The sequence below is a fragment of the Canis lupus genome, chromosome 18 (genome assembly GCF_048164855.1).
Source record: "Canis lupus baileyi chromosome 18, mCanLup2.hap1, whole genome shotgun sequence".
NCBI classification, from domain to species: Eukaryota; Metazoa; Chordata; class Mammalia; order Carnivora; family Canidae; genus Canis; species Canis lupus.
In genome coordinates, this window is record NC_132855.1 from 4,817,121 (window position 1) to 4,843,145 (window position 26,025).

The 26,025-nt window shown below is 46.5% G+C and overlaps 1 protein-coding gene across 2 annotated transcripts in view; it reads left to right on the forward strand.

The window, feature by feature from the left end:
* Positions 1-26,025, forward strand: part of WNT2 (Wnt family member 2) — a 48,841-nt gene that overhangs the window by 2,632 nt on the left and 20,184 nt on the right. For both annotated transcript variants that reach the window (XM_072783319.1, XM_072783320.1), the window contains exons 2-4: positions 2,104-2,330; positions 7,370-7,647; positions 24,366-24,630. In XM_072783319.1, the coding sequence (XP_072639420.1) occupies positions 2,104-2,330; positions 7,370-7,647; positions 24,366-24,630 (770 nt within the window). The remainder of the gene's footprint in view (positions 1-2,103; positions 2,331-7,369; positions 7,648-24,365; positions 24,631-26,025) is intronic.

Sequence of the window (26,025 nt, forward strand, 5' to 3'; positions counted from 1 at the left end):
CAGGCCCCCCCAGGGGCGGTGCGGGGCCGCGCAGCCCTCAGGTGAGGACTTGCAGTGACCCCTCAGGACCCCCGGGGCGGTCCGGGGCCGCGCAGCCCGCAGGTGGGCACTTGCAGTGTCCCCCGCCGGGATCCCCCGGGGAGGTGCGGGGCCGCGCATCCCACAGGACTTGCAGTGTCCCCCTCCCAGGTCCCCCCAGGTCTCCCTGGGCGGTGCGGGGCCGCGCAGCCCGCAGGTGAGGACTTGCAGTGTCCCCCCAGGTCCCCCGGGCGGTGCAGAGCGGCGCAGCCCACAGGTGGGCACTTGCGGTGACCCCCCAGGTCCCCCAGGCGGTGCGAGGCCGCGCAGCTCTCAGGTTAGGACTTGCAGTGACCCCCCAGGTCCCCCCAGGTCCCCCAGGCGGTGCGAGGCCGCGCAGCTCTCAGGTTAGGACTTGCAGTGACCCCCCAGGTCCCCCCAGGTCCCCCAGGCGGTGCGGGGCCACGCAGCCCGCAGGTGAGGACTTGCAGTGTCCCCCCAGGTCCCCCAGGCGGTGCGGGGCCGCGCAGCCCGCAGGTGAGGACTTGCAGTGCCCCCTCCGGGCTCCCCCCAGCCCCCTGCTGCCGCCCGCCGCCCGCCGCCCGCCGGGGCTCCCGCTGCCGCCCGTTGGGAAGCGCGGTCGCGGCGAGGGTAACTGCAGGGGCGCTCGCTCGGCGGCTCCGGGGCAGGGCGCGCGGGGAGGGGCGGCGGGCGCGAGACGGAGCAGGTCCCGGCGGCGCTCCGAGGCGAGACCCTCCCGCTCCGTCCCCCTCCTGGCGTCCCGGAGAGGTGGAGTTGCAGCTGGGGGACGCCCTTGAACCTGCAAGTTTCGGAGCAGATCCTAAAATACGGACTCAGGAATGCCAGGGACGGTGGGCTGGTGTTGCTGGAGGGGTGGGTGGGTATTTTGTTTTCAAGAATCTGGCAAAAGTGAGGAGCATCGGCCAAATTAAAGACCATAGAGGAGGGAACTTGAGGAAGACCTTGGAGCTCTTCAAAGGAGCAAGGCAAAGCGTTGATGGGAAGAAGGGTTCAATTCCTCCCTAAGCCGCTTTGAACAGGAAGGCGTTTAGCCTTGACACTGCTGACACAGGATCAAAGATTGATTTATCAGAGTGACCATTTTTCAATAAAATGACTATTTCTGTTTCCATGGGTGTATAAACATTATTTATTGCCCGGGCTTTTTGTCACATTGTCTCTCAGCTGTCACTTAAATATATTTTTTGGAAGTCGCAGCTGTAACGATTTTATGATCATATAAAATAATGAAAATACAAGAAAAAGACATTCTCCTTGTTTGATCGCTTCAAAAGACACCTATGGCAGCTTGGGTTATATAAAAGGTACCTTTCTAAACATTTCACGACTAATAGAGAACATCTGGGTAGAGATGATGATGTAATTTTTTGTTAAAGTTTCTTTTCAAAAGTACTTTATGGAGCTATAACACTGTTTGATTCTTCCAAACATTTAGTGTCCTTAATAACAATAGAAAGAATTTTTTTTTTTCTTCCAAAGGCTTTTCTCTATAAAAGCCAGAGAGAGCTGGGGGGAAAAAATGGGAATATTTAAAGGATTCTTTGGTAAGGAAAGAAGGGCATGTCTGCGAGGAGAGATGTAACATCAGATACCACCAGCAGGTGTTGGTTGGACAGATACAGTTTCTAAAGACACTTAAACATTGGGTCAAAGAAGTGGGAGCAAGCTGCTTCTAAAGGAGGACGCCCCCAAAGCGAAGCCCAGACATACTGTGTCACAGAGATCGGAGCCCTCTTGGGAAAAGCCTTTGAAGCACTCTTCCCCACACACACTGCCCCCTCCCTCACTCTTGACCTTGACTCTCCTTCCCTGGCCAGAGCATCATCAGGTGGCCCTGGCCTCACGTCCGAGACACACAATCCTCGCTCCATGTTGGGGTGGCATCGACTCCCATGCGTGCTGCGCCCCTTCTTGCTTCCCAGTATCCCCCAGAAGGATAAGGATTCATACGTGAACTGTGCTTTGAGCTCTTCAGTCTCCCGGGAAACAGGGCCCCAGCCCTGACGTTCATGGTGTTTCCACCTCCGTGTTGCTCCTTTGCAGGTACATGAGAGCTACAGGCGGCTCCTCCAGGGTGATGTGTGACAATGTGCCAGGCCTGGTGAGCCGCCAGCGCCAGCTGTGCCACCGACACCCGGACGTGATGCGTGCCATTGGGCTGGGCGTGGCCGAGTGGACAGCAGAGTGCCAGCACCAGTTCCGCCAGCACCGCTGGAACTGCAACACGCTGGACAGGGATCACAGCCTCTTTGGCAGGGTCCTGCTCCGAAGTAAGTCTCCCGCCTTTGCAGAGCTCCACGGGCTGTCCCCTCACACACAAGTCCCCTGACTTGGTCTTCCGAGACCCCGCTCATCTCTTCTTGCATTTAGTTAGTCAGAAGCTTGTCCTGTTGGGTGGCGTTGTCCCTATCTTGCAGATGACGACTAAAGAAATTAAGGAACTTGCCTCAAGTGTCGAAGGAGGCCAGTCGTAATTTAGGATGAAGGGTCTTTTCGCTCTTTGCTCTGTCCTTCCGTGTCCTGTCACCACCGTGCCTGTCCCTCCAGGATCAGATTCTGTCTTCAGGAGAAAGGAGGAAGCAGTCACAGGGCTCTCTTGACTTTCTGATTCTTTCTGGGATTTGAACTTTCCAGAGGATTTGAGCAGATTAGGATAGACTACTCAGAACTTTCACTGACCGAAAAGTATTAAAAAAAAAATAAGCCAAATGTTTATTAAGAAGCAGAGACAAATCCCCAACCACCCCCTTTCACCTCCCATTCAGCTACTCAGTCTTGGGTCACTCTGTGTCTAAATTCAACATTTTTCTTTTCCAGTAGGTTGTAAAATCTGTAAATCCCCGCCCTTGCTCGGTGTCTTGTGTGGCAGGCATCATTCACTCATTGAGTGGTGAATGAATGGATGAACTCAGAGTGAACAGCTGTTGTTTTCCAGGCATATTTTAGGCAGAATAATATTTATGGAGAATAGGGGTGAAAACCGTGAGCACATAGTTTTCAAACATATATGTTTCATTTCTGTTTCACTTAGAGGGAGAAGTAAACACTATCTGATTACATAATACATTTCTTAAAAGTTCTGAACATAAGAAGTGGCTGGTATACAATCAAAGCAAATGAACTGAAAATTAGATTTCATCGTCAAAAATACTCATCCCTTAACCTGGCATTGTTAGCATCCTTCAAGAGGTAGCATGGTCCATTTGCTTTCGGGAAATCCCACTGAAAACACAGGAGTTTACGTGTGAACCCCAGAAACAGGAAAATACACTTGTTTTTGCCCACCACCACCACCCCATTCCTAAGAAAATCGTCCAGGCTGTACACTTGGTAATGCTTAACAGAGGGTGTTTCTATCATGTAATCATCACAGCCCTAGGGTTTTATGAGGCCAAATGCATAACTGAATGTCTCTAAAATCCCCCAAGGGCGTAGTACTCTCACTCAGTGTATCCCTAAACTTAATTTACTGCGATATTCGGCAATTTTATTCTCTAGTTTAAGAACTATATTCTTGTGCATTCCTTTTGGAGTTTCAATATGACATCGCAAATTTTTGAAAGGTCAATAGTGAATTTCAGCTACATGGAATTTTAAGACTTCACCTAGATTAGCTCACCAGTGAATCAATTAAAGTGCTGGACCTAAAAAAATAAAATAAAAAAGTGCTGGACCTCGTCAAAGAGAGTTTACAAATAGCTAACACAAGTGATCTTTGGGCATATTGTGTACAGGCTCTCAGTGTGGAAGCCGTATCAGGACTCTCCAAAGTACTCGCAGTCATTTGCCCATCGTTACAAATCAGATATCCTTCTCGTTGACAAAATGCTCACCTCCGAACCCTGACTGCAAAAATCCATTCAGGTGACTCCATATTGAATAGGGAAAAAAAAAAAACAAAAAAAAAAAACAACAACTTTCGATCACCAATCAAAGGAAGCAATGTTGCCCATGGAGCCTAAAGAGAGCATGTCTAGCAAAGCCGGGAGTTCATTTGTAAAATCTTTTTCATCTTGGCTGTAGGGTTGCTGAGAGGGAAGAGGCTAGAACGGGAGGAAGCAGCGCTAGTTGGCCTTAGTGTCAAGCCTCAGGTAAATAAGGGAGTCTAAGCTGAACTTCCTTGAGAGTTCTTTCGGAGGAAGCTGAACGCTTTTCCAAAGTACTCGAGACTTAAGGCACTCATGCTACACAGCTTCTTTCCAATCTTCACAGAAGGCCAGATTTCTTCCTGCACATTTATATAAAACTCCTGTGACTGTCTGTGATGATTTTTTTGTGTTGGTTATGGGAGGGCTGAATTTGGCCTAACGTAGTTTATCCTGGAAATAATCAAGAAATTCCAATGAAGCTATCCAAAGATTTTTACAATTAATCGCTTGGAGGGAAATTCACATCTTAGGTTGTGAAGGACTCTCTTTTGGAAACCTCAGTGTCCTTATAGATGCATAGGAAAGGCAAAGTCCAACATCACTGATGGGCGAGAGCGTAAGTCACTAAACATATTCCCTGGTCATAGAGAAAAGGGGAACATCTGTCTGCCTCTTCTGCTCCAGAGAGCTAGAGGAAGACAGGACAATTTCTGGAAACATTTATAATTCACTCATTCCACAGACTGTCACCAGCCACAGGCAGAGAAACTTAAAGACCAAACTAGTAAACCCAGAAATATTCCTGCAAGAATATACCTCCAGAATTCTAGCATAAGCCTTAAAAAACAAAAATGCAAGTAGGTCTCAGGTCTCATCCTTGCAAATGTACTTAAAAAAAAAAAAAAAAAAAAAAACAACCAAGCATTTCAAGAGAGCCAGATGACCCATAACCTTCCAGAAAGGGTAGCTTCTAAGTGTTTTGCCCTCCCAGGTGACCAGACCCCGCCTCGGACAAAAATGATGCCTACACGCTTGATAGACATTTCTTGACTTCTCTCCATCTCCAAATTAGTGAAACTTCAACCGCATTAGGAAGTTAAATTACCACCACCCTTTAGATTTGGATTTCGTTTCGTATTGTGATGGCTTTAAAAAGAATCCGTTTTTCTAAGAGGCCTCAAGATCAAACTTTGTCTTGTTCCAAAGCCAACTCTCGAAATGTGCTACTATTTCACACATAGCATTTTAGTGATTCATCTAAGACACTTAACTGAAAACATCTTAAGGCCGAATCTACGTGATACCAAAACATCTGGAGGTAAAATGAAAAGCCAGTCAATGTGCTAAGTTTTGTATTTAAATCTAGAGACGTCTAGTTACTTAGTGATGTGTTCGGAGACTAAACGACAGATATCCAGAAAGGTGATGTTTCCGCTTTGGAAATTACTTCGGAATCCTAGCAGCCTTCCTGTGATTCTTTTCTTCCTTGGGCCAACAGGTCAATGTCATTGTTTGCGAGTTATGCCCGGATGAATTCTGCACCGAGGCAATGGCTTTCCTCTCCTGCTTTCACGGTAGTGTCTGGTCACGGACATTCTATCATCCACATCTTCCTTTCCCTTCCCCTAAAAGACCACCTCATAAAATTGCTCTTCTTTCTCCTTGAAAAGTAAGACCAGCGCTAAAGACGTTAAGCGTTTACGAGTTCCCCCCTCCGTGGCATCTCTAAACGTAGGCAGCTCACTCCAAATACAAAACCAGGCATTAGCAGGTCAAGGGGGTGATAACGGACAAGGCGTTTTCCTCACCTCTAGGATGGGTGTCACCATAATTTTATTTACCTGAAAGCCGCTACCTGAGGTTAAGCCACATTAGTATCTATTCATCACCTTCTTTGGTAAAACATCTCCATTCACATAGACAACCTGGGATCCTTGTAATATAACCTGGGACTCTTTAAAAACAGCTCTCTGACCATCACGTTTCTCTCTGGAGAGTGCTACCTGCTACCTATGGCAAATATTCGTATAATTGATTTTACCTAAAGTACAGGGTATGATTGATTCCTTTTTTGATGGTTAGAGGTTTCAGGGAGATTTTTTTTTTTTTTCTTTTTGAAGGCTGAGGTAAGTGCCATTTAATATGGTGTAGATATGTTTTCCTGATTTTTAATAATGAGACTAGCAGAGCAAATATTGCAGGGGACATATAATAAATTTTAGCACCGAATGACAGGCGGAAACAAGCAGGGCTTCAAGGCGAAAAGGTGGTTTGTTCTCCCAGCTGTGTGGTTCAAAAAGTCACACTCGTCTTGACATACCGAGTCGCTGAATGGCTCTCCGTTCTCTGCCTTGCGTTGGCAGCAGGTTGTTGAGCTTCTATTTTGATTGTTGATATATTTGCCGCCGCACCCATTAATAAAGAGGCACGCTAATAACAATGAAATACAGCCCCACTTGAAAAATGAGGTGCGCTCGGACCCTAAAGAGCCTTATATCTGTCACTATCCCGCAACACCGTGTTATGAGTTACTACAGATTATTAAAATAATTTAATGTAGTTATTGCCCTGAAATATGTACCTTTCAGCCTGTAAGGGAAAGTAGCCTGGGCTCTAATAAAGAACAATTCTAAGAAAGCACCCCAAAGGGTCCTTGCCCAAGTCTAATTATAGGCGGTAAATTTGTTTCCTTCCAGAAAAACCAAAGAAAAGCTTTTCGCTGTCTTTTACCCAATACCGGTGATTAGTGCAGGTGTTCCAGAAGAAAGTAAATTCACCGTAATAGTCAGACGCAGTATGTAACTCAAGGATATTGCATGTTGCCTTCAACAGTCTCTCAATGACTCGTGAAAGCCGATGCCGAGCCCGAGCTCCCCAGCGCCAAGGCACGGGGCGGGGTACTGCCGGCTTCTCCTCGCGCCTCGGCCCCTGCGGGGGTCCCTGAGCCGGTCTTCCAGTCTCCACTATGTGACAGGAGTGTCCTCACTGAGGCCTGCACGTTCGGAAGGGGTGTTTTTTCGAGGAGAGCTGCCGTAGCGCGAACACCAGACCAATTTGAGGCATGACACAGACCCTGTTACAGATGGAAGGAAGGTCCCAGAAGCCTGGCTCCTCTCCTCCGGGGCAGGAGGCGAGCGCAAAGCCAGGGGCGAGCCAGCGAGACAGGCAGCCTGGCTGCATTTCCCTTTAGACGCTTTACACACTTAACTGGAAGGACGGTTGTCACACAGACGCCTAATCTGACAAAAAGCTTTTATGGCCTAATTCCTATTAGAAAGCGAGCCCTGGCTCTAGAAGAGAATCCTTCAAGAACACCAGAACCTTCCTGCCCTGTGGCGACGTGTGCCACAGGTGGAGCGAGCCGTCAACAGCCCTAGTGTGAAAGCTCTTTCAGAACCAGCAATTCCAGACCGCGTTTAAGAAAAGCATTTCTGTTGCAGGTAGTCGGGAATCTGCCTTTGTTTACGCCGTCTCCTCAGCTGGAGTTGTGTTTGCCATCACCAGGGCCTGTAGCCAAGGAGAGTTAAAATCCTGTTCCTGTGATCCAAAGAAGAAGGGAACCGCCAAGGACAGCAAGGGCAGTTTCGACTGGGGTGGCTGCAGCGATAACATTGACTATGGGATCAAATTTGCCCGAGCCTTCGTGGATGCCAAGGAAAGGAAGGGAAAGGATGCCAGAGCCCTGATGAACCTTCACAACAACAGAGCCGGCCGGAAGGTATGGACGCCAGTGGCGCTCATTTTATAGGCTGCATGGCTTTATAAATCACTTAGACCAAGCTTATCTTAAGCTTTCCTAGAGTTGATAAAGCGCTATACGGTCACAACTTCCCACTGCCCCCCACCCCCACCCCCACCCCCACCCCCAGCCGTAGATTCTAAAGAATACCATGGGCCCGGGTTGACGTGTCTCCACCCGCACTCCACCTTCCTTCCCACAGCTGAGCTGGAGTCCACCCATTGCTTTTGGCATTGTGCAGAGTGAAGTGTTTTATGGTCCCTCTGGACACCGTATCATCTAGACAGGAGATATAATCTGCGGGTGAGGATAGGGCTTCATCCCACATACCAACGGGACACTGAAAATGCTTGTATCTGGGGGGGTTCAAGACCCAGAGTGTCTTCTCTCCAACTCGTCAGGAAAGCAACCCACCAGGCATGGCTTGTTGACGTCTAGATTTAAAGATGCTCTTTTTAGAACCAGACCCAAGTCTCGTGCTTTAAAGCCCCACCTTGTAGTTGCAGTAACTGGATGAGTAAGTGGACCAGGGGAAGACCTGCCCCAAAGGGGTGCTCTGGTCCCTTTATGCACTAGTCCTGACTAACTTCCTGGGCTGTGGGTACCCAGTCATTATTCACCTCCTAGCCCCCATTTGTTGGGTGAGGCAACAGGCCCTAAGGTGCTCAAGGTCACATGGAGAGTCAGTAGAAAAGTCAGTACTAGCACTCAGGTTCAACTCCTGGCCTAGGGGTGCGTTGGCCCAAGATTAAACCATCTCAGAGCTAGTGCTCAGGTCCGTAGCTGTGCCATTTCTTTCTAGGTGGCAACAGGACCAGAAGAACCAGAGAATCTGAATGCCACTCATTCTCTCTTTGTGTAGAAAACAAAAGCTGGCTAGGCTAATCAAATATTTGGTCAGAACCATTCTAGAACAATCGAATTGCCAATGGGAAGAGATAATGGTAATTTGTCTTTTATCAACACAAAATAAAAATGTGCTTGACATTAATATATAAAGAAAGATCAGCATAAAATTGAAAGGTCCCCAGGAGGGCTCTAATAGGAAAAAAAAAAAAAAAAAGAATCGAAAAGAATGCAGATCTGTTTGGATGAAAACCCTTTTACTAGGCTCATGGAAAGAACAAATCTCATTTAAAGGAAGTTGGAAGGAAAGTCTTGCTTAACACATGGAATAAAATGAGTGTGACCTGAACTGTTTACAAATAGTACCTTTCTTGAACTTTAAAAATCAACATTTCTTATTTTCATGAATTTATGAACCTATCGTGACTGCTGCCAAGAATATAGCCTATGGTTGTGTAATCCTCCAACTATTGGTAATTGCTGTTTGTGCAATGGTTTATTTCAAAAAAAAATTTTTACATTGACCTTTGTTTTGACACCGATACCACACGTATAAGTTATAAAGTGTGGTGTTTTTGATAGGAGTGTGCTGCTTCATTATTCAAGCAGGGTGCGTAGTTAGATCTCAGAGTATTTGTGAAGGTCAAGGCCTATGGCGGTAGGTACACTGTAACCAGAGGAATGCCGACTTATCAAAAGACAGGTTGATCTTGCTTCAGACGCTATTAGGTTTTGAATGTTTCGCCTCCTCAAGACAATAGACCGTAGCTATTATATTGTAGGCCCTGATTTAACGTGACTTTTAATATAAATCACATGATTCTTCACTGCGTGGAGGTGAACAGCTGTCAGGCCTCAGATATACTCCTGCCTAGCCTGCAAAACTTAGGAGGCTACTTTTGATTGGAATAAAAGTGCACACACTGACTTTTTAAAATGTGGCTTTAATTAATGGTGGGTGGGCAGACTTTTTCAAGGAGATGCATGATGTCAGTGAATATGAACTTTAATGAGAGTAAATGTATTGAGATAAACATGCGTCTCTAATTCTCTTCTTGCGGTCATTAGACCCCCGGTCTCTGCTCCCCCTTCCTACCAGCAGAAGGTCTGTGGAATCAAAATGAGAACAGGCTGGGCTCGTGTTTGAAGACAGGCCTCCTGAGCTAAGCCTCCAACTGGCCTGGCTAGAAAGGCCCAGCCTCCCAGACTGGAAAGCACCATCCGTTTCCTTCTTCTTTCTCATTGGTGCTTCTCAGCATTGCCCCAATTGTCCACTATAAACATCTTCTACTTTTTAGAAGATGGGTCGGGAGACCTGTACATTTTATTTAAAAGAAGAAACATCGATTCCAAGATCATGTTTAGCTGACACTACAGAGCAAATTCAACACTGCTATTCACAATGGACCCTGATTTCCCCCTAATATTTGAACGGTTTAATCATCGATTATAGCAGCTGGTTAGAGCACCCTCATGTGTCTCTGTACTGTAATATCATTTCCGATCCTTTGTGCTGTGATTTCATTTTATTTTGATCACAAGCCTCCGAATTTGTGATAATAGTGTTTTCCTTTCACGTTTACTTGAAAATTCTTCCTCAACTAAGTTTCCACCTCTAAATAAGATTATTATTAAATTCTAAAAAGATAAACCACCTTGTTCAAAACCAACCTTCTATCAAGAAGGAAATTCCAGTTTCTCTCAATGGTTCTTTTTAAGTCTAAAGATGCCATGCCATGAAAACTTCTAAATAATAGTTTAAAATGTACAAATTACAAGGAAAGATTACTTGGTAGATATCCACTATTTGCTCCCTTTCATAAGTTTGAAAATAGCTTTTACATTAGTCTACTCTTTAGAAATAGTCACAAGTACTCACAACTAGGCGAAATAATCACAGCTTCGTTGATCTTTTTTTTTTTTCGTTGATCTTTTCTAAGAGATTCTATATCAAATAATCTATGTATTCGATCAAATACTGCCCTCCGATCACTGGAAATTTGCATGATAAGAATTCCATTATAAAACCTCTCCCCAAGCTCTCTTACTGTAGCAAAAATACAAAGAATATGAGATTTAAAATCAGACCCACCTTAGTTTTAATCTTGCAATATCAGTGGCTTTGCTCACTGAAATTCCATTTTTCTCATACATAAAGGCCATTCCCTGGTCCTGTGGGAAGACAATAAAGCAAATAGCTCAGAACCTGACATGCAGTGGTGCTCAATTAAAGTTCATTCCTTTCTCCTCCTCTCATCCGTAACTTTAGTAACAGAGCTAGGTACGAATCCTGTAGGAACTGTCACTTGGGCTCCAGTCTGATTGCTCCACGTATCCATAGACTCATCCTCAGTACAGTTAAACATACGAGTTAACAGGCATGTAATATCTTCTAGTTTACAAAATACCATCAAACATCCTGTAATTTGATCTTCCAAAAAAACGCTGTACGAATATCAACCAGCATTAAGTATTCCTACTTTCCAGACGACAGGCTGGGGACCCGGCCGGATGCAGCGACAAATGAACCACACGGGCCTGACACACAGGGCGTGGGGTTCACGCCCGGTTGTGCTCTCCCTTACGTCCTGGTGGACCTTCTGTGTGGTCTCTGTCGAGCATTTCTGAGAAAAACAGAGCATTTCCATATTTTAAAAAAGAGCAGCAGCTGCCCTTGGAAGGCAGCTTAATGATGATGTTGTGTGGGTCCGATTTTAAATCTCATATTCTTTGTATTTTTGCTACAAATAGAGATTGTATTGTGTGGGTCTTTCTCCCACTAGCACCCTCTGATGAATCAGTATTACTTTCTGACAATGGGGGAGGCTGTTTTCAACCCCAGAAACGTAACTGCTAGTCACCCGTGAGCGCGCTGAAGCGACCTCGCCTTACTCCATGGATTCAGAACCTTCCAGCTGATGGTGCTGTTGCCGGTCTCCGAGTCGTGCATGCTGTTGGACTAAACTTAAGTCAACAGATCATTAAAGAGTTACTCTGGGTAAGCCACAGTTTGGAACGCAAAGTCCTATGGGGAGAAGAATGAAGACAGAGAAGCTCCTGGCCCCGAGAACGACGTTTCGAGCAGGGCCGAGTGAGACCCGACGGGGCGGCCAGCTCCGGGCGGCGGCGGCGAGGGAAGAATCAGCCAGCGGGCCGCCAGCCCAGGGGACAAGGGCTGTGTCACAGCGGAACGGGCGTTTGCGCCGGAGATCAGGATTTCCCAGGACTGAGATGACAGGGGAGATGCTTTCCAGGACGAAAGGGCTACAGGGCCAAGCAAGATCCTGGAACAGAAAGAACGTCAAAGCTGAGGAATGACGAGGGCTCCAGGGTGGAGTTCATAACTGGGACTTAATCGGGGCTGAGGCTGCAAGTTGGAGTCGGCCAGAGCTCAGCCTTGAGCGCCATGCAGAGAGATTTGGATGTCGCTGGGCAGCCACAGCAAGGCACTGAACACCGGGGCACAGAGGAAATGTCCAAGCTCCACCCTTACGCATTCCTAATTCCTCTGGAGTCCCCTTCTTGAGACTTAGATATCAAAGTTCAGATGTTCTATGATGTGGTCGAATTAATGCCTTAACTAGAACAGGAAATACAAGAAATGTTTGCTTCCCTGAACTTTATTTTCAGCCTTAAATATACATATTAAGGGCTGATACTTAGTAGTAAATACTACGCTTTCTGATGTAGCCTAAGAAAAAATTAGCATATGGCAACTGTGTTGAAGTTTTTTATTTTTTAGATATTATTTATTTATTCATGAGAGACACAGAAAGAGAGGCAGAGGCAGGCAGAGAGAGAAGCAGTCTCCATGTAGGGAGCTGGATGCAGGACTCGATCCTGGACCTCGAGAGCATGCCCTGAGCTGAAGGCAGATGTTCAACCGCTGGGCCACCCAGGTGTCCCAAAGTTTATATTTTTAACATAATGTTTATATTACTATTGGCTACCTTATTCATTAGGGGTTCTTAGCTGTTGACGGCATCCTGACCGGAGGCAGCATGGAAGCTGGGACTCTAGAATCAAAAGATTGGCTCTAATACTTAAGTATGACCTTAGATGGGTTACCCAAACAGGATTTCCATATCAAATAAAATGTATACACCAGGTTTTAAGCAGGCCTAAAAGGCAGGCAACACTACTCTTCACCTTTTGCATATGAAGAGACTGAGGTCTAATAGGGTGGCTGGAATTAGCAAAGAAATTGAATTTACTTGCCCGCTGAAATCATCTCAAATCCAGACTTACCTTGGCATCCTGTACTTTATATGGGAGAAGTTTGGAGGGTCAAGGGATGCAGAGTTTCTAGTTCCACGGCCTGCCCAAACCAGGGCCACTCCAGGTCAGCACCTTGGAGCACTCCAGCCTGCCCCTGAGCTTGGCCCACTGGGGCACTGGGACAAAGCAGATAGCTCTGTCCATAGGAAACACGTCCAAAGTCCAACAGAAAAGGATATTGCCCAAGACATAAGCACAGACTTATTTTAGGCAAGTAATTTTTGGCCTAATAAAAACTTCCAAGATAGCACTTCCGTGATGCCCCTTAGGATAAATAATTAATAATGGTTCTGAACCAAGAGAACTGGGCATGATTAAAAAGAAATCACATTCTCAGAAAATAAGGAATATTGATAGAAAATGGTAAATCAAACTGAACTACAGAGCCAGGTTGCTTTAACCTCCTATTCATCTAAACCCTCCTTTATTTTTATTTATTCATTTTTTTATTAATTTTCAGAAGATTTACTTGAGAGAGGCTGCAGTGGGGAGGGGTGGAGGGAGAGGGGGATAAACCCTCCTTTAAATAACGTTGAGCATCCTTATGAGGCACAAATCTCACTTCATAGGTGTTTGTTTTCTGATGGGTCTCCTTAGTTCATAGAATTAAATGCATTTTGCAAATGAGTTCTGTACCCTCACCCCATCCTGTACCTAAAAATAGTATGTGTTTGATAGTGTAGATCTTTAGGTGGCATGTGAATCAAAAACTAACCAGAATCAAAGTCCCAAAGCAGAGAATAACTTTTAACAAAATTATTATGGTTCGATGTAAAGTTCTATTACTGAGAATTTTTTTTTAAGACTGGCCTCATTATTAGTCAATAAGAATTATTATGTATGTGGTTAGCCAATGGTAATGTTCTTGAATTGCACAAATAAAAATTCCACACCATATATTTCCTACCTAAGCCCACCCGCAGTCACTGTTTTTGAAGGATGGCAGTGCTCAAGAAATCCCAATGTCTCGTTTAAGTCACTAAACGATTGCATACGCAAATCAACCGCACAGGTTGCTAATAAATGTCCCTTGTTTTCCTAGTTCCAGAGCTTGCGTGTTTGGAAGGTAGATTTTCGGTCACTCTTATCTTAGAGATGTGGACCTGTCAAAAGGATTTAAGAGTTAATAGATGTACTTGGCTTTAAGTCAGCATCTGAAAATAAAATGCTTTTAATGTGTGTTTCCCTCAGGAAAATGGATATAAGACCAGAAATACATTAGTCGCTTTGTGGTAATACACCCAGCTAAAAAAGTGAAAGCACTGACACTTCATTGAATGCCCATGTTTAACTAAATAATTCAGTTGAAACAGAGCATCTAAGGACCTAAAATAAATTCTAAGCTGAATTTCTAAGGCAAGGTCAATAGTTAAACCGGCGTACATTTCACACACAGGGTAAGGTGGATTGCCCTTGTTCAGATCAGAAGAGATGTCCTGTAAAGAAGTCTTACAAAGACACCCTGGGGGTGTTTGGGCTCCATTTTCAGCAAAGCTGACTTTAGAAACCAAAATTTCATTCTCCTTGGGAGAAGTCTTTCTAACTGGCAAATAATTATTTGTAGACGATAATTAGATATACAAACACTACATGTAAAAACTTTTATAAAACTCACTGAACCGGGATCCCAGGGTGGCGCAGTGGTTTGGCACCTGCCTTTGGCCCAGGGTGCAATCCTGGAGACCCGGGATCGAATCCCACGTCGGGCTCCCGGTGCATGGAGCCTGCTTCTCCCTCTGCCTGTGTCTCTGCCTCTCTCTCTCTGTGTGACTATCATAAATAAATAAATAAATAAATAAATAAATAAATAAATAAATAAAATATTAAAAAAAAAACTCACTGAACTCCGAGAACATGAACCCCTGGAGGGTGGAGTGGTAAACTCTAGTATGACAGATGCTGGTAGAGTGATTTGAGGTGTGGACTTGGTGCCAGACAGGTTCGGGTTACATCCTGCCTCGGCCATACCGCCTGTGAGACCTAGGGCACAATTCTCAGCTGCCAGGTATCTCAATATCCTCATCTGTGAAATGGGGATTAAAATAGTGTATTCTTTCTATGTTTGTGTGGATTAAATAAGACAGTGAATGTGAGTGCTTGGGTGGGTTAAGTAAGTAGTGAGTATAAAGTGCTTAGTATAGTTCGACATGTGGTAAGGTCCTAATGAGTGTTATGCTTCATTATTATGCTCTGACAGTAAATTGGATGGATAAATATAAAATAGAGTAATTCTAGCCTGCTGAATGCATGTATTACCTTCTTCTATAGCTTTTTTTTTAAAAGGTTATATTTATTTATTCATGAGACACAGAAAGAGGCAGAGACATAGGCAGAGAAGCAGGCTCCCTGTGGGGAGCCCAATGTGGGACTTGATCCCAGAACCCCAGGATCACGACCTGAGCCAAAGGCAGACGCTCAACCACTGCACAACCCAGGCATCCCTAGCTTTGTTTTTAAACATTCAGACTTTTGTCTCTTTGGTATAGAATGCTAACATGTAGAGGTTTCCTAAATTCTAAGAAATTCTAAGTCTAGAAAATAGCTCCTGCAGACCAAAGGCTTAAAGTGTTCAAAAGTAGAGATCTAAGGGCCACATAAAGAATCTGCTAAGTACGATTTTAGCACTGAAGCAATTATGAGCCTATTAAAGATTTTTTTTTTTTTTTGAGAAAAGTTATCTGGCAAGCTAAAAATGGTTTCCATGAGGCTAAACACCAAAAGAGCACTGTTGTCCTTAGGAATCATATTTATTTTTTAAAAGTAGTCATGTCAAATGAGCAAGTAGTTATTCACTGGATGACACAAAATAAAAACAAGAGGGGATTAAGCAAATGGTGAGGGGCGAAGGGTTGATGCCGAGCGTGCTGGCCGGTTTGGTGATATGAAAAGCCACCGGGACCGTGAGAACGTGAGAGAGGATCTAGGGAAGGCTGGAAATGGACTCTTCACAGCAACCTTGAAGCAGTAGCCATTAACAATCAGAGAAAGAAGCAGAAGAGACCCTTTTGGAAAGATTTGAGAAAAAGAGAACGTAAAACCATACTTGCCCAAACAAAAGTAGATTGAGCAGTGCAGAAGGTCTATCTATGGAAGATGGAGAAGTTCCCCACCCCCTGGCCCTGCCTCACGGTCCTTGTCCCCTTACAGACATTTCAGTGCAAATAGACTCAAGGCTGTGGACAAGACATATGGTGTTTCCCGTCTTCCTCCCAAAACCTCATTAAAACTATAGCAATGGGATAAAATGGTTTAAATCAACAACAGTAAAGAGAATTGTCAAAGAAATGAGAGAGCCCAACAAATTTTTAGGAAGTGGGAACCAAGTAAAGAAATTGTTAACTGATATAGAAGGATGTAGAAGTCACGGTCTAGAAGGATACAAACAGATGGGGAAAGGAAAAAGCAGATGGAACAATAGCTAACGTGAGAAGCAAGATTCTCAAGTACTAATGAGCATTGGAGAGAAGCGTAGGCCTGAAAACTGGGACTAACTGAAAAACCCGTAGATGGAATAATGAACCCCATCCACTCTCCTCCCCGCTGAGTGGAACTCCTGGTACTGGCTTCGCCTCCCAGGCTTTCTGGAGTTAGTCTCCAGTATAACGCCAGTGTACTACCTGTGCACGAGAAAGCAAATCTCTCTGACCCACAAGCCCCACTCATATAACCAGTGTTCCTAAATACCATTTCATGACTTCATTCTTAAATATGAAGAGAGTGTCTAAGGATTATCATATATTTGATTAAATTCAGCAGAGGAAAAAAAAATTGCAGGAAAAAATGAACCAAGAAAAAAAAAAAACCAGTAATTCAGTAATGAGAAGAGGACTTTTTCTTTTTTAAGATTTTATTTATTTATTCGTAAGAGACACAGAGAGAGAGGCAGAGACACAAGCAGGCTCCATGTAGGGGGCCCGATGTGGGACTCGATCCCGGGTCTCCAGGATCACGCCCTGGGCCGAAGGTGGCGCTAAACCACTGAGCCATCCAGGCTTCCCGGAGAAGATGTTTTTTTAGAAGCCTGATTAGTCTCCTCACAGATATTTCAGAAGATGTTAACATTCATCAACTACAAGAATGGATGCTTTGAAAAAGTGACAACTAGAGAGTAGGAAAGAACTTGGAAGAGAAAGTCAAAGAAACCTCCCAAAAAGCACAGCAAGAAGCCCAGGAAAGCAGTGTGGAGATTCCTTAGGAAACTAAGACTAGATCTATCCACCATAGGACCCAGCTATTTCATGTCTCTGTGTTTATCTGAAGAATATTAAAAGACTAATTTGAAAAGTTTCTGCAGCATTATTTATGACAGCCAGGATATAGAAGCAGCCAACGTGTGACCATCAGTGGATGGATGGATAAGTAGTAAGTGGTAGTGATGCACCATGGAATACTACTCAGCCATAAAGAATGAAATATTTCCATGTGTGACAACACGGATAGATCTTAAGGGTATCATGTAAAATGAAATGAGTCAGACTGAGAAAGACAAATACCATATGATTTCATTCATATGTGGAATCTAAAATAACAAAGTGAACAAGCAAAGCAATACAAAAACAAACTCACAGATAGAGAATAGGTTGATGGTTACCACAGGGGAAGCAGGGTGGGGCAGCGGGGGTCAATTATAGAATGGATGGTAACTAGACTTTTGATGGTGATCACTTTGTAACGTATACAGATGTCAAATTATAATGTACATCTGGAACTTGTATAATGTTATATATCAATTTTGCTTCAAACTAAATAAATAAAGGAAAGAAGAAGAAGCCCAAAAGACAAGTGGAGTTTAAGGAGATCCATAAACAATACCCATCTTTCCCACGTGAATTTGAAACCAACTGGAAAAATGGATAAAGGAGATGGATGGATAGAATAAAAATGTCTGTTGCTCTACTTAAAAAAAAAAAAAAAAAAAAAAAGCTGCACTGGAGGATGTAGCTTCAAAGCTTCAAAGCTTCAAAGCACTGCCTAGCACTCCACCCCTGAACCGGACAGACTTACTCACTCTGTTACAGGCTGCACATTGGAGCCCCTGCAGGGAGCCCCTTGCTGGAGGGTAGGAACTGATCATAACTCATCTTCTCCACAGGTTGGCAGATGCCCAACAAGAAGGAACCCAGGCACACAAGCCCTGTCCTTCCTCTAAGCTCACTAGCTGGGCAAGTCACTTCTCCCTGGAGAGAAATGAGTAAGGGAATGAATGGTGAGAGCCAGGAGTGTTACTTTAATGGAATTTCTTCCTCAAGAAGCCAGAAAGAATTAAAAATATAAGCGAGAAAATATAAAAGACATAAAGGACCAATTGAGAAGGCTCAGCAACTAACTAGAATGCCGTTAGGAAAGTTTTTTAAAATGGAAGGGAGACGAAAATATCAAGAGACTCTCTCTGTGCTGAAGGACAGGAGTTTCCAGATTGAAAGGGCCCACTAAGAGCTGAGCAGGATTGATTTTTTTTTTTCTTAAAATCCTAAATATCTTGGTGATATTTCAGAACACCTAGGATAAAGGCAAGTTTTAGAGACGTCCATGTAGGAAAAAAAAAAAAAGACAAAGTGAAATGAAAACAAACGTCACTTGCCCAAGAATCAGCCAGACATCAGACTCCCCATCTGCACCACTAGAAGCCAAAGCCTATGGGGCAACACTTTCCGGTTTTGAGGGAAATTTTTGGGTGCATGTAGAATTTCCAAAATTCTATACCCAGCCAAGCTATTAATCAAGTATGAAGGTTGAATGAAGACATTTTAGACACATAAAATTCAGACAACGTATCCCACATGCACCTTGGAAGGAGGTAAGAAGTTGCCCTAAAGAGAAGGAATATACCACAAAAGAGCCAGCCTGGCATCTAGCAGAGTAGTGTGTCCCAACTGGGAGGGCATGATGTGGGTCTCAGCTGCGTAGCCAGTCCAGGTCGGAAGAACGTGGAGGGTCATGGAGGCCCCAGGAAACGGGAGAAGTGTTGGGACGGATGGAAGGATTGTGAGGGCGCAAAACATCAGGTCACAGTAAGTGCAGTTGGTAGCAAGGAACATGGGAAAACCCCAAACTTCACCCCAGTAGCATTCTTCTTTGGCACAGAGGCTGTGATCCTGGATCAGGGATTAGGACCTGCAGTCCTGGCATGGTCCTCGGTTGTGCAGTTAACACTCTTTCCTCCATGTCCATCGTGTTCAGTTTTGAGCATCGATGTCTAGACACATGTGGGAGGCACCTGGAGTCACGGGATAGGACTTGAATGCTCTCATCTTTGTCCCTGTAGAAGGACAGGTGCCGCTGACGAAGACTGGGAAGTAGAAGGGGAGAAGGGGAGGAGGGACGAGGGACTGTAAAATCTTCACCGGACACAGTACCTAGGACTTTTGGAACAAGAACAGGTGGGGCTGTTCAGCTTCGTGCCTTTTAGTTGCCTAACCCTTTTAGTTGATCTAACCCTATTGAGAGGCGGGGTGGGGGAAGTGAGGACTCAGTCAAATTCTCAACCACTGTAGGAAGCCTCTTAGGCGATACCCTGTGTGGAGTAGTAGGGACACACGAGGCCGCCACATTCGGTTGTGCCAGTCTGGCACGGCACCCTCCAGGGGGCTCTCCGCACCTCGTGGTTACTTCGGGTTTGTTCAGTTATTATGACAGTTGTCCCTCTGGTGCCTTGGGATGCCGTTTTCTGTTCCTCCCCAAGCGCAGAGCTGTCCTACAAGCATTTAGGTAACTGCCAGACAGGGTGAAAGCAGAATTCATTCTGAGTGACCAACCCTGGGGTTGTGCTGTGCAGTTGGGAGCAGGGGGAGGGGGGGAAGGGTACAACAGAAAGTTCCTGCCTTCCGCCCTGATCTTTCCTGGACTAGCTGATATTTTTAAACCGTGCGCACATATCTCTTTAATTAAAAATTCTGAAAATCATGATTAAAACCCAACAAACACAAAAAGCCCCGAGTGTGGGCCAACCCCTGGGTGACCCCATGCCCTGCGCCCTGCTCACTCCTCCTTCTACCCGCAGGTAAGTCTGTGGCTGTGCCCCTCCTGCCGCCTGCCTGTGCAGACTCCCCGGAGCTCGTCCCCTGGGTCAGGCCCCCCACTGAAGCCCGGTCCCCTAAAGGCACTTGGGTTTTGCTCCAACCCCCATCTTTGATTCTCTCCAAAGCAGCATGAGCACTGTTGCTTGTAGCCATTTCTTCCTGGACACTAGGACACTTCAGAGACACAGGGTAGGCACTTCAATTCCGTAACCAGCCATCCCTGTTCCTAGAAACGTAATGCTGCTCCCTGCAGTAGGAGCGGCTCCCCTGCTCCGCCCCGGCCCCCGATGGGATGGGACTCAGGCTGTGCAGCCGCTTCCTTCCTCCTGTGGGGCCTGCCTGGCTCAGGGTGCAGGACCCTCCACCCTGCTGCCTGTTAGAAGCACCTGAGACCCCTGGTAGCCGCACGGCCCGCCCCGCTCCCAGCCTGTAGGTTCCGATTTCTTTCTGCCCAGGGAGAGGCGGGTCTGGGTCCTGGCACCCATCCCCAGGGGATTTAAATGTGTGGCCGGAATAAGAATCACTGGTCTGCTCTCCGCAGATGCCAGGGAACAATCCCCAGATTCCTGTTGTTTTAGTCTATTCCATTCAGAGCTTGACCCTTCTTTTTTTTTCTAGTATAATTCCTCCCCATTATGCAGGCAATCTTGCCTTGTTCATTTTTGACTCATTCAAAAGAATGGAGGGAAACAGTACGCACGATTTAAAATTTCAGAAAAGCACAATGCAATTTCTATAGGATTTTAAATGTTTTTGGAAAGAACGCAGACCTGGGAGGGAGACGTGGACTCACACCCTCGTTCTGTCCCGACCCACTGACTATCTGGGTAACTCTGGGGGTTTTACTTCCTCCCAGAGCCCCGGTTTTCATAAGTATAGGATGGGAATCATAACCTATTTTGCCTAATTGTGGTAATTCGATAACACGTGTAAGCCACTTGTGACAGATAAGTGGCGGTGGCAGCGGTTGTGACAACGGTATTGTAACACTTGATCATGGGAATTCTTCTAAACTAGGAAGCTCCTAAAGTCACCATGAGTTGCTCAGTCCCATTCCTTATTCTTGTGTTAGCTACTCTCTAAATCAGGCCACCTAGGCTTAGGTCCCCTTCCCTGTGCCTCTCTGATTGAGCAGGGTGTTGTCCCCCTCTCAGTTTCGAGTTTGAATTTCAAGTCTGCAAACCCAGAGGCGGAGGTGGCCCCGAGCTGTGATGGAGCCCCCGTCTCCCCCACCCCCCCACCCCAGAACCGGCTGTGTGTTAAGAGCAGGGCCTGGAGCTGTGAGCAAACCCAGCATCAAGAGAAGGTCTCACTTTCCCCCAAGGTTAACTGTCAGATGGAGCCTGTGATTAATCCACAATCAAAAACTGACCATGGTTCCAGTCGAAATACTTGTAGTTATAAGTAATAGACCCTGGGGGCACAAACTTAATATCTTGGATCTCAAGAAGTACAGAGGCGGGGCCGGGCCAAGGTGGATTCACTCAAGCAGCTCAGCAACGTCCTCCAGAACCCAGTCCTTCCCATCTTTCGATACCACCATCAGCAGCTTATTGCTGGCCTTGAGTTGGCTGCCTCGTGTCCCAAGGGGGCTGCTGCGGCGAGCTGCATCCAGAGACAGAGAAGCTTCTCCTCCCACGTCTCTTTTAAGGAGTAAAGAAGTCTTTAGCCCAAGTCCTGCTGTACATTGCACCTAACGACATATCGGCCTCAGCTGAATCAGGAGCAGGACCGTGGAATTACTATTACTGATTTGGGCCTCTCTGGGTCAGAGAGAGGCTCAGCCGGTTCTGAAGCACTTGGCTGCCCAACACCTGAACAGAACTTAGGAAGGAAGAAGGGAATGGTGGTTGCCAGTGATGGTGGTGGTCAGCAGTGTGTGCCACTGCCGGGTGCATGTGTAAGACGTATTTTTAAGATCCAATTTTAAATTAATACGCAGATGTTTCAGTTAGTCCTCTAAAATACCAGCTTTGAGCTTTACAGCCTGGAAACTTAGCATTACAAAGGGAGAGCAGTAATATTTCCTGTCATTTTTAAAGCTAAGAGTGTTGTGGGTTTTTTTTTAAAGATTTTATTTATTTATTCATTAGACACACACAGAGAGAGGCAGAGATACAGGCAGAGGGAGAAGCAGACTCCCCTTGCAGCAAAAAAAAAAAAAAAAAAAGAAGAAGAAGAAGCAGACTTCCGATGTGGGACTCAATCCTGGGACAACAGGATCACAACCTGAGCCAAAGGCTGACGCTCAACCACTGAGCCACCCAGGCATCCCTAAGAGTGTTGTTTATGAGTAAATAACATGGCTTTAAAAGGAACAAGCCTTGAAGAATGGATATTCAGTTCCCAAGCACTTGGCATGGAGTGAGTTCTGTGTGGCTCTATTGAGATCTTAGGATAGAAAACTCCCGAACAGGTGGGACCCAAATGGGGCAGTCAGGGATCCAAGATGGCCCTCCTGGGGCTGCGTCTGTGGCTGTGTCCTGCTGTCTAGGTCACCCAGGGAACCTCATACCAAATACCCAGAATATAAAGATACGGGAAGGGGAAGGAGGCACCCGGGGGAGCGTCGTGCCAGAAAAGGAATTCATTCTAAGACTTCCTTTTAGTATCCCCAGATCCCTGTGACCCAGAAGACCAAACTAGGGACATTCCTCTTGCTCACTTCTCTGTCCTTGCCCTTCGAGGCAGGCTCATGCTGCAGAGGACAGATTTCAAATGTTAATATGGCACAGTTCACCACGAGGTGCAACGCGGGAAACACAGGGTGCTAAGGCCCAACCTGGGAGGAGCGTGAGTGAATTCACAACTGTAGAGACACCGTGACATGTCTTGGCTCTAGAATAACTTCATTGAGACTGACCTTCTGGAATGAAGAACCTTTCTGCACACTTGGGTAGAAAAGCAACTGAATCTGTAGAAAAGGCAAAACCAGGTCTGGGCAAAGTAAGAACCCTGGTGAGGCAGCCTGGAAGGCTGGTCTCCTGGAATGACCTTGGATAATGCATCAAGGGAGTTCACTGTCCCCCCTGCCTAGGCCTTCCACCCCTCATAGGTGCAGTCTTGGGGATACAAAAATAGAGAGGGTGGGAGCCCTCGGCAGGCAGGTTTCTCCTCCTCTGCTGCATGACTGAGCCAAGGACCAAAGGCTTGGTTTTGGTGAGACCTCCAAGGCTGGTTGCCCCCACGGCCCTTCTGTGTGTCGCCTTGCTCTGGGTATTTGATGGAGGGGGAGCCCCTAATCATCAGTCGTGATCAACAATGGGCAACAAAAAGCTCTTTCAATATTATAATAATTTGAAAAACTGGTTGAACAAGAAGTTAGTTCTGTTGGGGAAGGAGGATGACAATTGTTAAAGTAGTGAATCGTATGAAAACGGGAACACAGAAAGGTTTGTAGTCAGAAAACATGCCGTTAGAAAATATTTAGAGGAAATCCATGTATTTGTCCGTATTATGAGCTGGAAGGACTCCAGAGTCTGGGTTTGCATCCGCCGTTCCACATCCTGGCCTCGGAGTCTGGGCCAGTCATCGTCTTTCCCCGATCCCTAGTTTCCTCGCTTGTGAAATGGGAAGAACAGTAGCTCCGGGTGTCTCTGGGGACCATGGGTGCTGATGACTCTCTTCACTTAGCCGAGCCAAGGAGAAATGGGTCAGGCCCTCGTAACACTCATAAAATTGCGCTGGGGCTGCACAGGTGTGCTGGCTAATCCCAGGACCCACGCGGAAGTGTCCCTGGGCAGGTCCAGGCCCGCGGGGCCCTGTCCTCAGCCTACAGCCTCACGAAGAGGGAGCCCGTGCTGCGAACCAGCTGAGACGGGCTTGTCCCCTCTGCCTTTGCTTCACCTCCATTAAAGGACCGAGCAAGCTCAGCCCTGTTATCTACGTGGAATAATTTGGCCACAGTTGGGCGATAATCTCCCAAATGTATTGGCATCAGCTGACTTCCGGTGCACCCAGGCTCTGCCCTAAACCAGCCGTGTCACTTTGGGCAAATGCTGTGACCTCCCTCAGACTTGCCCCTCCGTCATCTGCAAAATAAATATGGTGGCACAGGATTGTCGCGAAGATTGCGGTCGTTGAGCTAGAGCGTGGAGAGCATTAGCCCAGCGCCTGGAACACGGACGGCAGCCTCTGAATAGTTCCGATCTTTATTACCAGCTTAGCGAAAGCAACAGGCTTAGCCATTACTGAGCCGTACTGGACACGCTCAATATAATAAAGCCACGTGTGTTTAGGGAGGACTCGGATTCATTCTCTCATCTTCAAACTGGCCCTCGGCCCTCTTCAATTCCAATGAGTGAGGTTCCCATTATCCCTTTAGCCAAACAGCGCTCATGGTCAAGGCTCTGCCCCCACCGCGACTCCCCCCAGGACCCCACCTACTGTGGTCAGTGTGGGGTGGCCAGAGGGACCTCCACCATCTCCCAGTCCTAAGCCCCGGGCCCCTCTGCCATCAGAGTCCCTTCCTGAGTGCTCAGATGTAAGGAAAAGTGTAGCCCAGGTCAGGGCCTTGAGTCCGCCTGCTCTGAACTTGCCCGTCTCTCCCGGCAGGCGGTGAAGCGGTTCTTGAAGCAGGAATGCAAGTGTCACGGCGTGAGTGGCTCGTGTACGCTGAGGACATGCTGGCTGGCCATGGCGGACTTCAGAAAAACGGGCGATTATCTCTGGAGGAAGTACAACGGGGCCATCCAGGTCGTCATGAACCAGGATGGCACGGGGTTCACGGTGGCTAACAAGAGGTTCAAGAAGCCAACCAAAAATGACCTCGTGTATTTCGAGAATTCTCCAGACTATTGTATCAGGGACCGAGACGCAGGTGAGTTCGAAACGCGTGATTCACAGCACCTGATTCCTTCACTGATGGGTGCTCCACAGCCCAAACGCGGTTCTTCTGTGTTTTCAGCCGGACGGCTCTGTAAGGGCAGCCAGCTGCTACCAGGTTCAAAGTTCTGTGCTATGATTCGTGAAGCACGCAGAGAGCTTTCCTAAGCAGCTGCTGAAATGGGTTGACAATGTGCAGATTCTGGAGAAAGGTGAACCCAAGAAAGTACGTGGCAAAGAGTCCAAATGCGCAGGGTAGCCAAACCCCTCAGCCTGGACAGAACTCTACCTGGTGGACGCACGTATGCTGGACGCCCACCCCCCCATCTTTCTTGTGATCCTTCAGCCCCGAGCAGTACAGCTACGCGCTGTACCTTCTCCGTCACAAATCCCACCTTTGTGACCACGGAAGGGGGGGCCCAGGGCTGTAAAGTTAGCCTGTTTTGAGAGCTGCCATACGTCCCGCTCTCTCGTTCTTTCGATTATGCTGAGAAGTTGCCAAATACTAGAAAGCGAAAATTCATCCCCACTGGCTTGGCCGTTGGTGGGCAGTGGATGAGAGCTGTGTTTGAGGCATTTTGTTCATTAAAGCCACACCCTTCCCTTGCAGACAGCACTTCATCTGTCTTGAACTCACTCAAAGAGCAGCTCCATCAGCCTCAACGTAGCCGTCCCCACCAGTGTGGTTTTTACGCACCTGCCGCTCTCACCTCTCACCTCTCTGGGCAGCGCTGAGCTCCAGGCTTAGCACAGTCTTTGCGAAAGAGTCCTACAAAATAAGAACGAGTGCAAGTCTCAGTGGATAGGAGGAGATGGAGAGCACACAGCCAACTCCTGGCTCGAGCCAACTCCTCAGCCTTAGTAGAAAGCAAGGGAATTCATTACCAGGAAAAACATCCTTGCATTTAAATTCTAAATTTGTTTTTGGTTCTAAAGTAATTGGAAAGAAACCAGTAAAACAGTGCAGATGACAGCCAGCTCCTAACACTAGACTGACCACCGGGGACAATTACCAGGGAACGTCACAAGAAGTCCAGAGCCTCTCCTTTGTCCCCGAGTGGTTGAATTTCCTTCCTGGTTTGATGAGAGCATTCTTTACAGCATTTGGGCGGGTTTGTACCTGCAGCCTACGGATTAACAAGTACCGAGCCCAAGGACCAGATGCTGTGCCCTGCCGCATTCCTGACATGCTTTGGGACCTCTAACGAGTCCTCCTACCGTCAGGCCAAAATTTCAGCCAAATCACCATGAAACCTGTACTTTGCTACAGGAATGTCCCAGAAGTCTGGCTTCCCTTTGCCATTAACTAGCCGTTTAGTGTCTGGCTCCTCAGACAGGACACGGGGATGATGACATCTTGATCACTTTAGGAATTACAACGGATTGACCC